This window comes from Girardinichthys multiradiatus, chromosome 1 (genome assembly GCF_021462225.1).
Source record: "Girardinichthys multiradiatus isolate DD_20200921_A chromosome 1, DD_fGirMul_XY1, whole genome shotgun sequence".
Classification (NCBI taxonomy): domain Eukaryota; kingdom Metazoa; phylum Chordata; class Actinopteri; order Cyprinodontiformes; family Goodeidae; genus Girardinichthys; species Girardinichthys multiradiatus.
Window position 1 is genome coordinate 27,826,949 of NC_061794.1, and position 15,044 is coordinate 27,841,992.

General features: G+C 41.2%; 1 protein-coding gene across 2 annotated transcripts in view; it reads left to right on the forward strand.

The window, feature by feature from the left end:
* The window catches only part of cacna2d3a (calcium channel, voltage-dependent, alpha 2/delta subunit 3a), a 189,151-nt gene that overhangs the window by 127,368 nt on the left and 46,739 nt on the right, over positions 1–15,044 (forward strand). Inside the window, exons 13-15 of one of the 2 annotated variants that reach the window (XM_047372268.1) lie at positions 2,950–2,967; positions 13,571–13,642; positions 13,908–13,988. In XM_047372268.1, coding sequence (XP_047228224.1) covers positions 2,950–2,967; positions 13,571–13,642; positions 13,908–13,988 — 171 coding nt within the window. The remainder of the gene's footprint in view (positions 1–2,949; positions 2,968–13,570; positions 13,643–13,907; positions 13,989–15,044) is intronic. The other variant, XM_047372278.1, reaches the window with a different exon arrangement.

Genomic DNA, 15,044 nt, shown 5'->3' on the forward strand with positions numbered 1-15,044 from the left:
AATAATAATCGCATTGAAAAGAAAGTGACAATTTGCACAAAACATGGTTGGTGCAATGAAGTGGCAAATAAATACTGAGGTAAGTGCTTGTCTTTTTGGCCTTTTTCCATTTTGTGCTTTTTGCGCTTTTGCAAAGATCACTTTGTACAGGAACCATCTACTACAGAAATGTTTTTACCCAACCATCACCATGATCTTGGAAACATTTCACACCTGCTTTGACAACAAATAATTTCTAATATTTTCCATAATAAACATATTATCAACTTATAGAATACCATAATCAAATGCAGTAATATGACTCTGGTAAATCAAACCCAACAACAGGGAGTGACTCATAATGAATTGGGATTGACAAAGGGGTCATGAGCTCTCATATTTAGTAAGAGTTAACTTGCCTGAATGGGGAGAAAAACAATCAATGGAAATTGGCTATAAGATCCTCAGAGAATGATGTACAGCTAAGGACAATAATTTATGAGATTTCTACAATCAGCTGATAGAAGCAACAAGGGTCTGGCAATAGACAAATAAAATAAAAATATACAGAAGGACATACTAACTGAATAAATGGAGGTTTGACAATAGAAAACAAATGTATTAAATTTTTATAGAAAACATAACAAATAAAACATGTTTGTTTATGAATTTATGCAGACATTTTTATCCAAAGCAACATACAAATGAGAATGTATCTATGCAGTTAATATCAAAGCTAACAATAAGCTACTTAGAAGAAAGACCACTAGTCAGGTTCTGTCAGAGATGACTGGGTGAGAGTATTAAAATAGAGAGCAGGCATCAATGGAAGTGCAGAAAGAAATAGTGCAGTAGAAGGGGTAAGAAAGTACAGAATACGTTCTAGGTTAGGAGATGCTCTTTGAAGAGCTGGGTCTTCAAGAGTTCCTTGAGGACAGACAGGGAAGACCTTGTTCTTGTAGTGCTCAGTAGGTGTAAGCACTGCTAGCCGACAATCCCTTGATGACCGGAGTGACTGAGTCGTTACATTGAAGTGTGGGTGTCAAGTAAATGGCAGCTATTCCATTAAGCACTTTCTAGGCTAACGTCGGTGACTTGAATTTGATGCAGGTGGCTAAGAGTAGCCACTGGAGCTCAAAGAGGAAAGGGGTGATGTGTGTTCTTTTATGCTCTTGGAAGACCAGATGTGCCACTGGGTTCTGGACCGTCTGCAGAGGTATCACAGCACAGGCTGGAAGACGAGTTAGTAGGGCGTCACAGTTTTTACGTCGGGGGACAAATACAGATGCACCAGGAGCTGGGTGGCATTTTGGGTTAGGTTCTGCCTGATTTTTATTATGTTTAGCAATGAGAAGCAGCACAATCGAGTGACAAAGGGAACGTGGTCTTTAGAGGCCAGCTGGTCATTGATCATGACACCAAAGTTTCTAGCTACCATTGATGGGGCAAGAGACAAGGCTTCCGTTTTGATGCAGATATTGTAGTGTATGGTCGATTTGACAAGCAGTTCAATTTTATAGAGGTTCGGTTAGAGACGATTGACAGTCCAAGATTTGTGGTGGTCAGAGCCGGGTATCATCAGCATAGCAGTGGTATAAGAAGCTGTGTGATTCAATAATCTGGCTGGCCCAGTGTGGTGGTATACATTGCAAAGAGAAGATCTCCCAGTACTGGAATGTAGGGGAACCCCTGAGGTCGGGTGGTGTTTTGCAGAAGTCTGACCAAGCCAGGATATGTTGCATGACCAACCAGTGACGTATTATTCAAACGAGGAGTGTGTTCTGCCCATGCTAGAGTGTATGGACAAAAGGATACCATGGTTGAAAGTGTCAAAAGCTGCCGTTTAGTCGAGCAGCATAAGTAAGAGGATAAGTAAGAGGACTTGGCTCCCTCTTTGGTTTCTTTTATGGCTTCTGTCACAGCCAACAGAGCGGTTTCAGTGGAGTGGCCACATTTTAACCCAAGGAGGTCAAGGAGGGTGTTTTGTGAGAGGTATTGTGTTAGCTGCTTGAAGACCGCCCTTTCAATGGTTATTTTTAGATAGAAACTTTGTCAGCAAAAAATTTGTCAAAAGTGTAGATGGCGGAGGTTCTAGTAGAGTATGGAAAATAGTTGTGGAAAATTGTTTATGTGTATTAGTAGTACTGAAAATCTTGTCAATATAGGAAGACCTTTTTACATCAGTGGTAGAGAATGATGACAGTAGTGCCTGGAATTTTGTTAGATAAACAGAATTTTTAGAAATTCACCATTTCCTTTCTCCAGCTTTTAGGTTGGTGCTCAGTGGTCGTAGGATATCATTGAAACGTGGGACTGGGAGAATCAAGTGGGTTTGGGCAATAGAGGACACCTGTTATCCAGATTCAAGCTCAGTGTAGAGCAGTAAGAAAAAAATCCCATAAGAGACAGAAATAAACATTAACACAAACGTATGCACAATGCAGTCATACTACTGGAGTATAAGTGTGCACAATTGTGTGTTTTGCTCATGTAAAAAAGTTCATAGTAAGACAAACAACTGTTCTCGATAATTTTTCTTTAAGAAAATAAGAGGTGTTATTGTAAGTGTCACCTGTTAGAAATGAATTCCAAATGTTCAACACAAAATTTAAACAACGGTTTCTCTTCACAATTTTCCTCATGTTTTATTCCTATTTTTCTGACAATCTGTGTCATTGTTTGCAGTGTTTCTCTTCACCAATGACACTTACTCTATTCACTTACCAAACATCAACAGTTTAACTAATTATTCCCTGTATGTCAACCCTCAGTGCCAGAAAGCACCTCCTTCTTTACACGGTAATTGTTTTGAGGTTGCTGTCTTTGTGAACATGAGTGGCTTTTACGCACTGTACCACTCTGCACAGTAAAAACTGCATTGAAAGACATTCTGTCACTTATCCAGAAATGTTTTTGACCCTCTCTCTCTCCTCTCCCTCCTCCTTCCTTCTGTAAACTGCTCTCTTTAAGCTCCCCCAAGCACAAAAGGTAAAACATCCGGTTTGAGGCTATTGTAATGCTGTGTTTTGTTGGGCGCTGCTGTGTGTTTATGTGCATTTCATGCATGGAGGTTGTGGTTTCCAGTAGCTGTGAGACAATGGCGATGTTTGGGGTAACTGTCACACTCATGACATTAATTTTGTTCGGTACTTGTATGCTGTTTGTCAACTTAATGGCTCGAGTCATGCATCTTGGTAGGCTTTTTTTACAGTATTGCTCTCTTTTGTATGTGTGATTATACAAACACGTCTGTGCACACACTCATTCATCAGTGATGATGTTAGCTGTGCTTTGCGAGTATTTCCATGCAGGCAGTATGGTCATCTGTGTAAATGTGGGGTTACATTTAGCTCTTCTGGGAGTTTTGTGCCTTTGTTATTTGTTTCGGTGGAGTTCTCCAAAATAAGCTGTTTTGTTGTGTTTGGGGTGCAGATCCAATAGTTCATAATGACTATGCAGGGATGATCCGTTCTGATGCCTTTTATCATTTTCAGTAGCTTTCTTTTGTGATTTATAAATTGTATTCGGGTAATGATAAAAAGTTCTGTAATCATAACAATGAAAATGACAGAACAAAAGGGCCTCCTCACCAACATGAGCAGGGCACTGAGCTGTGTCTTTAGACAACTGATAGGCTGGATGTCTTACAAAGACTTTGTTTTTTATGAATCTGATTGACATCGAAATGGTTCACAACACATGGGTATGATGGACGGATGGATGGACAGACAGATGGATGGAGGAATGACGGTTGGCCTGGCCTCAATGAAAAACACTTGAACCAGCTTGGCCATAATGTCAGATAAGAGTATTAGTCTTGAAAAGGGATGTGCATAAGGGCTTTCTGTTCTGGAGCTCATGTGTATCACATTTCCAGATGCAGGGTCATACTATCTTTTCCCTTCCCACCATTTTCACTGTAACCCAGCCATCAACCCTTTCTTTATATTTTTCTACTTGCTCTCTCTCCTTTTACCAGGCTCTCTTCTAACATGTCGCTCTGCCACCTCTTCACTCCCTCATCTCCTTTGCCTCGCCAGCTCCATCCATCATTCTCTGGCTAATTTTCTTTCCTCAATCTGTCAGATGATCTGATGCTGTAGTTTTAAGAGAATGCGAGTAAGGTTTTGGTGAGAGGGATGCATGGAGAGGGTATGTTAGGAGAGTCAGTGAGGTATATGATAATAATCAAGTATAACATTGTGAAGGTCAAGTAAATACCACTGCTTATCTATTTTTTATGGCACCTGTTAGTGGGTGGGATATATTAGGCAGGAAATGAATTTCGTCCTCAAAGGTGATGTGTTAGAAGCAGGTAAAAAAAGAGAAAACATACGTATTTTAGCGATAGCAACTCATCTTGATCTGTCTGTGCATCTCCAGAGTTGCAGCTCTTGTTGGTATGTACGGCCTGCAGTGGTCAAATATCTATCAAAAGTGGTCCGATGAAGGATCAGTTGTGTACCAGAGAAAGGGTCATGGGCGGTAACTGCAGAGTGATGGTTGACCTGTGTGGACCGATTATTTTTTGACTGACTAGTGTAACTCAAATTGCAAAAGAATTTAAAGCTGTTTGTTTCTGATAGAAAAGTTTTATGATACACCATAAATCACAGTTTGTTTAGTATTGAGCTTCGCAGCCACAGGCAGAAAGGCTGTCAATGCTGATCCCTGTTGACCATTGAAAGCGTCAACAATGAGCACATGGACATCATAGCTGGACCACAGAGCAATTAAAGAAGGTGCCCTAATCTGATAAATTTTGAAATTTCATTTATATTATGTGAGTGCCCATGTGACAAGACTTCCCTGGGAAACACATGGCTCCATGATGCACTATGGGGTGAAGCTAGTGTGAAGAAATACCCCTTTGGAGGTGCTTGCCTTTCATGGTTTTCTGGTCATGTCCCACTTGGATGAGACCCTGGGAATGCCCCAAAACTTACTGGAGGGACTGTAAATCCTCTCAGGCCTGGAAACATCTGGGAATACCTTGGGTTTGCCCAGAATGAAGTGGAAGATGGATTTCTGGCTTTCCCTCTTGAACCTGCATCGTGATCTCACATGCATTGATCCATTGATCTCCAATGGATCAATGGACATACTATTGTGAACATGCTTCAGAAAAATGCTTATTGTCCACAGAATCATAGTGAATTATTACAAAAAATTGTTGTTTGAAATGTAAAGTGTTACCACTGATTAAGAGTGATTTGGAAGTCTCATGCATATTCCCAAAGCACCTGTGAAGTAAAATGGCTTGCTGGATCCATGCCAACTCCTTTGGGAGTGGAGCATGCTCTTAGTTCTTTTACAGAAGCTGACAAGGAGGGGTTTTAGCTTTAGTGCTTTACACAGAGCAGCGTCATTAAACCTTGTCTCCAAGGCAACAAGGGTCACCATATCTAGCAGCACACAATTTGTCATCGTAACCTAGATTATGAGGTTTTCCAATGAAATACATAACACAGGTCAGGGGTTTGCATCTGGACAGAGGGGGTAGAAGTGTCTGTGTATTCAAGTCAAATTTTATTTATGGATTACTCCTCTACATTTAACACTGTAAATATCAGCATTTTACTGCAGCGCCTTTGAGACCTACAGGTCCACCTATCACTGATTCTATGGACTCAAAGTTTTTTACAGACCAGACCACAACAGGTCTTTTTTAATGGGTTTAATACCAAGTATGCAGGTTTTAAACACAAAGCTCCCTCAAGATGGTGTGAAGAAGCACACATATTTATAAATAGCTCAATGATTCTGTCAGTACTTTGAACATTTTATCCTGGTACAAATTTCTCACTGTGAAATATAAAACCAAATTGTCCTGGATCAACAATCAGGTCAGCAAAATAATCGGTTCACCTAAAACCTCACTGAACTGTACAGCCACTCAGGAAGGCCATCCTAATTATAGAAGATTCTTCTCATCCCCTCAATCACTCATTCCAGCTGCCCCTTTTAAGCAGAAGTCAAAAAAGTAATTTATTCCATTTGCAATATCCACCTTGAACACTTTAGAGAAAGAACTGTACTTTTACCCACTTTTAACAGTTGCTTTTAACAGCAGTGTTTTTTTTTGTTTGTTTTTTTATGTGCGTCTCAAAGTGTTTATTGTAAGTGCAGGAGACATTTACTCTGTCCAGGTAAATGATGATGTGTAAATTGACACAAATAGGTAGTAAGTTCTTATTTTGCATTATGATATTACTATTTTAAGAGTTAAATTCAAGGTATGGATGCCCTCCTATAGAGACTCAAGGGTATAGAAGTTTTGGCTGCTTCTCCTTTACAGCTAAAGATAGATTGATCTATGCATCTAATCCTCAGCTGAATATTTTGGATGTTTGGTATTTCAATCTTTTATTTTTTCTGTGACTGGTTTAAGCAATAAAGCAAAGTTTTAAGCACCTCTTTTACAAAAGTATTGTAATATTCTCTCTGTCTAAGCGTTGTAACTCCTATTAAGAATGACTCTCGGTAAAAATGGAACAATTTATTGAAATAGCTGTTGTTGGCCACAGCCACAGTGTACAGAACCAGTCAGAGAGAGAAAAAACCCCGTCTCCTTTTTCCAGTGACTGCCCAGTTTAGGGCACCTGCTCTCTTCCGTGTGGGAGAGTAGACCCACACTAACTCCCCAGCGACAAGACCAGATGTTATGATGGACAGCTGCTCCGCAAGAGTCCAATTAAATCGCTCCACTAACCCATTACTTTGGGGGTGGAAGGGTGTTGTGCGCATCTTGACTATACCCAGCTTCTCACACTTGGTGGAGAAAACCCTGGATTCAACATTTCTCCCTTGATCACTGTGGATGGATTCTGGGACCTCCAGTCTGCATCCCCTCACCACAGTTCCTGCCTCCTGGTCAGGCAGCGCATAAGCTTCTGGCCATTTTGTAAAATAATCCACTGCAGTGAGAATGAAATGGTTTCCACCCTCTGTACATGGAAAAGGCCCCATAATGTCCACCCCAACCGCTGCATGGGTTCACCTGCTGGTAACTGTTGTAACTGTTGTAACTGAGCCCTGGACATTCCCTGTGGTCCCTTACGAGCAGTGCAAAGGTCACAACACCTGCAGAAATCCTCCACATCTCTTATAACTCAACCCCAGTAGAAGGCTTGGCGGATACGCCGAAGAGTCTTTGTCACCCCAAAGTGACCTGAGCCCACAGGCCCATGCACTCCCCTGAGAACAGTTTCCCACAGAGCTTTGGGGACCACAATCTGCCAAGTCCTCATTCCCGTGGCTGGTTCTGTCCAGGCCCGCTGCAGGACACCCTCCAGCAACTGCAGCACTCCAAATTTGGCCCACAGTCCGTTAGTCTCAGGAGACAGTGTGGCCACCTCCTCCCATGGTGGACGTTGCTGCGCCTCCACCCACAACATAACTGCCCGAATGTCAGGGTTCTGCGTCTGCTCTGTAGACCAATCAGCAGCTCCCAACACTTTCAGCTCTCCGCACTTGGGATTGGTTAACTCATCCTCCTCTATGTCCCCCTGGTCAGCCGTATTTAGCGCCTGCTCTCGAGATTCCTGCTGGTCACAATAGTGGCAGCCATTGTCACTGCATGGCCGTTGAGACAGAGTATCTGCGTTACCATGGCAATCTCCGGCCCTATGGGTGACCGTAAACTCATAGCTCTGTAGCTCCTCTAGCCACCGGGCCAGTTGTCCTTCCAGTTGTTTGAAGGTCATCAACCACTGCAGTGATGCGTAATCGGTACGTATGGTGAAGGAGTGTCCACACAGGTAAAATTTGAAATGACGGATGGCCAAAACAACAGCCAGCAGCTCTCTGTGGGTGATGCAATACCTTCGCTCCGCCTTACTCAGAGCCTTACTGTAGTAGGCCACTACTCTTTCTCCTTCAGGTCTCACCTGCGACAGGACCGCCCCTAGACCCACACAACTTGCAGTGTCCAGGAGGAAGGATAACTGTGGGTCTGGCCAAGATGGGTGCACTTGTGAGGGCCTGCTTCAGGCTAGCAAAAGCCCCTTCGCAGTCCTGTGACCAGATGAATGGCTGGTCCTTCTGTAACAGCCGGAACAAGGGGGATGCAATACGTGAAAACCCCCAGCACAAACCTCCTATAATAGGACGCCAGCCCCAGAAAACCTTTTAACTGTCCGTGATCAGATGGTGTGGGCCATTCATTGATAACCCGCGCCTTTTCTTCAGCAGTTCCCACTCCGCTGCCAATGCTGTGTCCTAAAAAAATCAATCGTCTGGTCAGAGCCAGAATGTCATCTAAGAACACCAAACATTCTGTCAATGAAATACTCGACAACACCCGCTCCATCAGACGCTCAAATGTGGCAGGTGCATTGCACAGGCCAAAGCAAAGCACTTTAAATTGCCACAGCCCTTTGCCCATGCAGAAAGCAGTCTTGGGAAAGCAGTCAGTAACCGCTCCTTAAATCCATGGAAGAAAACCACGAGGATCCACCCACCAAGTCTAGGCATTCGCCCACAGATGGAACGGGGTATGAATCTTTCTTGGGGAACTGATTGAGTCTTCTGTAGTTGACACAAAAACACCACTCCCCCCCTTTCTTTGGCACCATAACCACAGGCGATGTCCAGTGGCTCTCAGAAGGCTCTATAATGCCCATCCGCTGCATTTTCTCCAGCACCTGAGGGGAAGATGCCGTGGACGCTGACATTGGGGCTCCGCATCCCCAGTCTCAATGGAGTGCTGCACCAGAGAGGTACACCCCAGCTCATCCTCCTCACATGAGAAGTAGTCTTGAAATACTCTTAAAAGACTCCACAGCACCTCCTTCTGGTTGTTATCCAGATCCACGGCACTCCTCTGCAGGAGCCCCTGCAGCCCCTCCATCCTTTTCCTCTGGTTCATGAGTGCACAGACTGTGTCTGCGCCGCTGGTCCCGATGTCGGCAACACAAGTGGGTGAAATAACTGCCTGTGCGGCATCAGTCTGGGATACACCACTAGTGTGTGTCCCAGACTGATGGAACACAGAAGAGCTCTTTCCCCCAGCAACCAGCTGCTAGCAGCTGCCAGTATTTCAAACTGAGTCCTGAAAGCTACCCAGTCTGACTTACCGTCGTATTTAGATGTTTTTATCCCACACGGTCTGCTCGGTCCATAGGTGGTGCCATATTTGTTTGCGTCCATGGCGCTGGTTCCTGAAGCTTCTGAAGGAGGGACAGAAGGATCCTCCGTGGCGGTCTGAACTGTGTTCTCTATGGAACATGGATCTGTCTTCACCTTGGCACCAACAGCGCAGTCCCTGGTCCTTCCTCCTCAATCTTAATGCAGACCGGAACGTCCATGGTAATGTCGCACTAGATAATGACTAGCACACTGTAAACTGAAAGGCTGCGCTTGTAACAGGTTTCCAGGTCCAGTAAGGTTCACTTCTGACACCACCGTAATATTCTCTCTGTCTAAGCGTTGTAACTCCTATTAAGAATGACTCTCGGTAAAGATGGAACGATTTATTGAAATAGCTGCTGTCGGCCGCAGCCACACCGTACAGAACCAGTCAGAGAGAGAAAAAACCCTGTCTCCTTTTTCCTCCCGTCTGCTCCCTCTTCCTGCTGTAAACTATCGTGCACGTCCAAACTACAGAGCTGCTGCAGGAATGTATAACTGTAAAAATGCTCTGGAACAATTTCACTACAGAACATGCAACAGTATGTTTGAGGAACAGCCCCTGTTGCTATTGCATTTGTCTGCTTTCCTTCTTCATTACCTTTTTTTGGCAGAGCATCAAGTATGCTTTTTCCCAGAGCAGCTGAATGAGGTTAGACTTTTATAAACTGCTGTTATACTAAAATAAATAACTTCCCAGATTAATGTTCATGTGCAGAGAGTACTCAGAGAAGGGAGTGCTTGCCGCTCTAGTGATATATGATCCAATAGACCTCTGCTTGAAAATAGATTTTGTATTTTTAGATGATGCTTTGCTCGTTCCTTCTGTCCTTTGATCGATCACATTCTCCACCAGCAAGGCCATCCATTGTTACAACAGCTGTACTTAGGTGTGCTTTGTTCTCTCTTTGATGTCCAATGCTGCACACTGGATTGCTATTACCAGCTGTCTGAACACGGGTCACCAATCCCCTTTCCTCGCTGTCTGAAGGAGACTGGATGGTGACTAACAGTGTCCTGTCATTGCCTGTTATTACTGGTTGTAGATGAGGGTGAGAAATGAAGGAAGTAGGTTGTGCTGAAGGACTATGATATCTGACTGATTAAATAATGTTACTCCTAAAGAAAATGCATAAAGATTACTGAATTTGACGTAAGTACAGGATATAAAAATACAGTGTAGGCTATTCTTTTTGTTTCCTCTAATCCTGATTGCTTCATGTTTTAACAGGTGCATCTCAATAAGTTTAAATATCAGAAAATATAGTTTTTTTAGTCATCTCAAAATGTGCAACTAGTTTAAAATAGATTTGTTACACAGGGTAAAATGTTTCAAAATTTGGTTTCTGTTAATTTAGCTGATTTTGGTTAGAAGCCAACAAAAACCTAAAATTATGTTTCTCAAAAAATTGGAGTATTCCAGAAGACTAATAAAAAGGATAATATTTAGAGTAATGGTAGCCTATTGAAAAATATGTACTGTACAATATACTTTCAATCAGTGCTGCATGGCATTGAAGTTATCTGCCTCTGGCTCTGCTGAGGAGTAAAGGAAGGACTTGTGTCCTTTATCTTTCTCTTCACAATACCCCATAGAGGTTTCTATGGGATCAGGTGAGACAGCAAGCTCACCTGACCTAATCAAGCAGAGAGATACCATGGTCATTAAACCAGAGGTTGGTACTTTTTACAGTGTGGGCAGGTGCCAAGTACTGCTGAAAAATGAAATCAACATCTTGATCATAGCAACATAGCAATTTGGATTCTGTGTCTGACCCCTCTTCTGCCAAACTCTGGGACCTTGATTTCCAAATGAAATGAAAATCTTAATTTCATCTGAATAGTAGACTTTGGACAGCTGAGCAAAAGCAGTTATTGTTTTCCTTAAGCCATTTAAGATGCTTCTGATGTGTTCTCTGGTTCAGGAGTGGCTTGACACAATCAATGCAACACTTGCAGCGGCCCTTGGAAATGGCCCCCAAACTATTAAATAGACTTTTCTCAATTCATTCATGTGGTCATTCCTGTCTTTTATGTGCATATTTTACCACACATTTTCCTTCAACTCAACTTTCTTTTGATATGCTTGCATACAGTTCTCTGTCTTTAATGCCAAATCAGCGTTTCTACCCTTGATTGTGTAGACCATAACTTGGCCATCATATAACTACATCTGAATTACATATTAAAATGTACCAGTCTTATGTAATTTCTGAGAAACTGTGTCTGGTGTTTTTATTAGCTGCATGCCATTACCTTCAAAATGACCAAAAATAAAAGCTTGAACATTACATGGTAAATCTGTTTTATATCTGAGTTTTTTTTTCATTTAAATTATTAAAATAAATGTTTCTAAGATATTTTATTTCAATGCAGTTCAGTTTTATTTATTTATTTATTTCGCCAGTTCACAACACGTCGTCTCAAGGTACTTTACAAAGCCAATTCAATCAAATCATACAGATTTTAAGTCAGGTACATACATTCCAATTAATCCTAACTATCAAACAGTGCAGACAGATTCAGTGTATTATTCAAATTGGTTAAAATGTTTTCTGTCTTAGGAAACCCAGTAGATTGCATCAAGTCAGTAACTTGCAGCATTCACTCCTCCTGGATAAGCATGTAGCAACAGTGAGCTGAGTTGCTTGCACTGACTTTGCAGCAATCCCTCATACTGAGCATGCATGTAGCGACAGTGGAGACGAAAACTCCCTTTTAAACTGGAAGAAACCTCCAGCAATACCAGGCTCAGTGTGAGCAGCCATCTGTTACGACTGACTGGGGGTTTGAGAGAACAGAGCAGAGACAAGACAAGCTCAGCCAATAGATATGTCTAGGAAAGACAGGGTTAAACACTGATAGACAGGACCAAGTGTATCAACTGTAGAAGGTGAGCAATGGGTAGAGCATTCTAATTGACTGAGATGCAGTTTTGTTGTGTAGTAGGGGCACATTTTGCACATCTTTGGTTATTTTGTGGTAACCATGATATGAAAAAATACATTACTGGATAATTACTTTTTTAACATATGTACAGGTCCTTCTCAAAATATTAGCATATTGTGATAAAGTTCATTATTTTCCATAATGTCATGATGAAAATTTAACATTCATATAGTTTAGATTCATTGCACACTAACTGAAATATTTCAGGTCTTTTATTGTCTTAATACGGATGATTGTGGCATACAGCTCATGAAAACCCAAAATTCCTATCTCACAAAATTAGCATATTTCATCTGACCAATAAAAGAAAAGTGTTTTTAATAATAAAAACGTCAACCTTCAAATAATCATGTACATTTATGCACTCAATACTTGGTCGGGAATCCTTTTGCAGAAATGACTGCATCAATGCGGCGTGGCATGGAGGCAATCAGCCTGTGGCACTGCTGAGGTCTTATGGAGGCCCAGGATGCTTCGATAGCGGCCTTTAGCTCATCCAGAGTGTTGGGTCTTGGGTCTCTCAACGTTCTCTTCACAATATCCCACAGATTCTCTATGGGGTTCAGGTCAGGAGAGTTGGCAGGCCAATTGAGCACAGTGATACCATGGTCAGTAAACCATTTACCAGTGGTTTTGGCACTGTGAGCAGGTGCCAGGTCGTGCTGAAAAATGAAATCTTCATCTTCATAAAGCTTTTCAGCAGATGGAAGCATGAAGTGCTCCAAAATCTCCTGATAGCTAGCTGCATTGACCCTGCCCTTGATAAAACACAGTGGACCAACACCAGCAGCTGACACGGCACCCCAGACCATCACTGACTGTGGGTACTTGACACTGGACTTCTGGCATTTTGGCATTTCCTTCTCCCCAGTCCTCCTCCAGACTCTGGCACCTTGATTTCCAAATGACATGCAGAATTTGCTTTCATCCGAAAAAAGTACTTTGGACCACTGAGCAACAGTCCAGTGCTGCTTCTCTGTAGCCCAGGTCAGGCGCTTCTGCCGCTGTTTCTGGTTCAAACGTGGCTTGACATACATCAACTGTAAAGATAAATATTATAATTACTAGGCCAGTCTTTTTTTGAGTCAAGATACCCATATTTAAACTGGAAACACGTCCATTTGATAAGCTTATTCCCCACAAGATCAAAGGCAGGCTCTGATTGAACACATTTTAGGGCAAGTAAAAAATATGAATAAAACATGCCATGGAAGTTTTGAAGGTCCCTCAAGAAGATAATATGACTAAATCTGCTTCAGAAATCCCATCAGTTTCACGTGGGAGATTTTATGCAAACTGAAAAATAATGTACTCATTGGATGTAATGAAGGAAGATGTTTCGTATAATATGCATGGAACAATTTAGCATGCCTGAGGTTAGATCTTGTTTGTTGTTATAACAATTATATTTCATAGCTAGCTTCACTCTTTTTCCATTCCTTTGTCTCCCTCACTTCTTTTTATTCTCTTTCACTTGCAATCCATCACTGATTATCTCTCACGACACCATCAGTTGGAGGATGGTCAAGGTCCAGTCCTGATGACCACAGTAGCAATGCCAGTGTTCAGTACCAAGAATGAGACTGTAAGTTCACATAAAATACTATACAGACTTAAAAGCTTATTTTCTTTGGAATTTTACTCAAATAAACTTTGCATTTATTTAAGGAATGACGTTTGAAAAAACACTAATTTCATTTTGATTGGACTCTGTAAATTAGGACACGGTAGAGCAAGACTAATTTCATTTAAATTATAAATCGCAATAGTTGTAAGTAGTGTCTCAGTTGGAGTTTATTGCCTTTCGAACAAACTGAATGATATCTGTAAAATGTGTTTTTTTTTTTCAGAGAAACAGAGGAATCCTGCTTGGGGTGGTTGGGACAGATGTGCCAGTCTCCGAGCTGCTCAAAACTATTCCTAAATATAAGGTAACATTCACAACAAAATTCCTTTCAAAAAATATGTACAACTGGCTAAACACTTGCTTCTCAATAAGTTAGCACATTGAAAATTTAAGTTAATGCAGTTATTCGGTGTGAGGAGAAACTCACATATATACGTACATAAACATATACATATATAAACTTCACATATATACGTACATTCTAAAGTCCAAAATTATTCATGCCCCTGGCAGATTGAGATGTTAAATTATTTTAATTCAGCCAAGAAGTTTGTGTTTTATTGGATACAAGGCAGGCATCTCTCAAATAATGTAAAAGCAGTATCAAATAATAAGAAGTATCTGATTTTATTAACATTTTATTTTAAGAATATCATGTCAAACATGATTCATACCCTTCTTAACACTGAATGGAAAAATCTTTATTGGTATTATAGCAATCAAACCCTTCTTACAATTGCTAACCAAGTTTTTGCTAGTTTCTACTAGCATTTTTGTCTATTTATCTTTGATGATGTGCTCAAAACATTTGAGGTTAAAATGATTGCTTGTGATCACTTTAATCTTTAGCTCTTTCCACAGATTCTAGATTTAGTTCAGAACCCTGACTGGGCCAATTCAAAATGTTAACATTACCTCCAGTCAGACGAAACTGGAATTTGGTGAAATGATATAATTACTTTAAATCTAAATCTGCCTGGGTTATGGAAAAATGTAGGCCTAAATGTAGTTTGATTTCACATTGATCAATTTCAAGCAAGTTACTACATCAGTGCAGTTTGGCATGAAGCGATCTGACATGTTGAGGAAAACTGGGAACCATGAAGTGTTTTCCCAACAATTCTCAAATTTGCTGTGCTTTAAAATCTACAGTGGTTTCTGCTGGTACACTGTCAAGTCAGCAGTTATTCCCATGATTTTGTCGCCAATAACACAACATGTTTGTGATAAAGACACACTTTCAATGATCTTATGTAATATTCTAGTTTTCTGAGAAATTAAATTTTTTTTACTACAAATAATTATAAAAAAAACCCTGAAAATTCTTAGTGTAATGAATCTAAATAAGAGTTTCTGAATG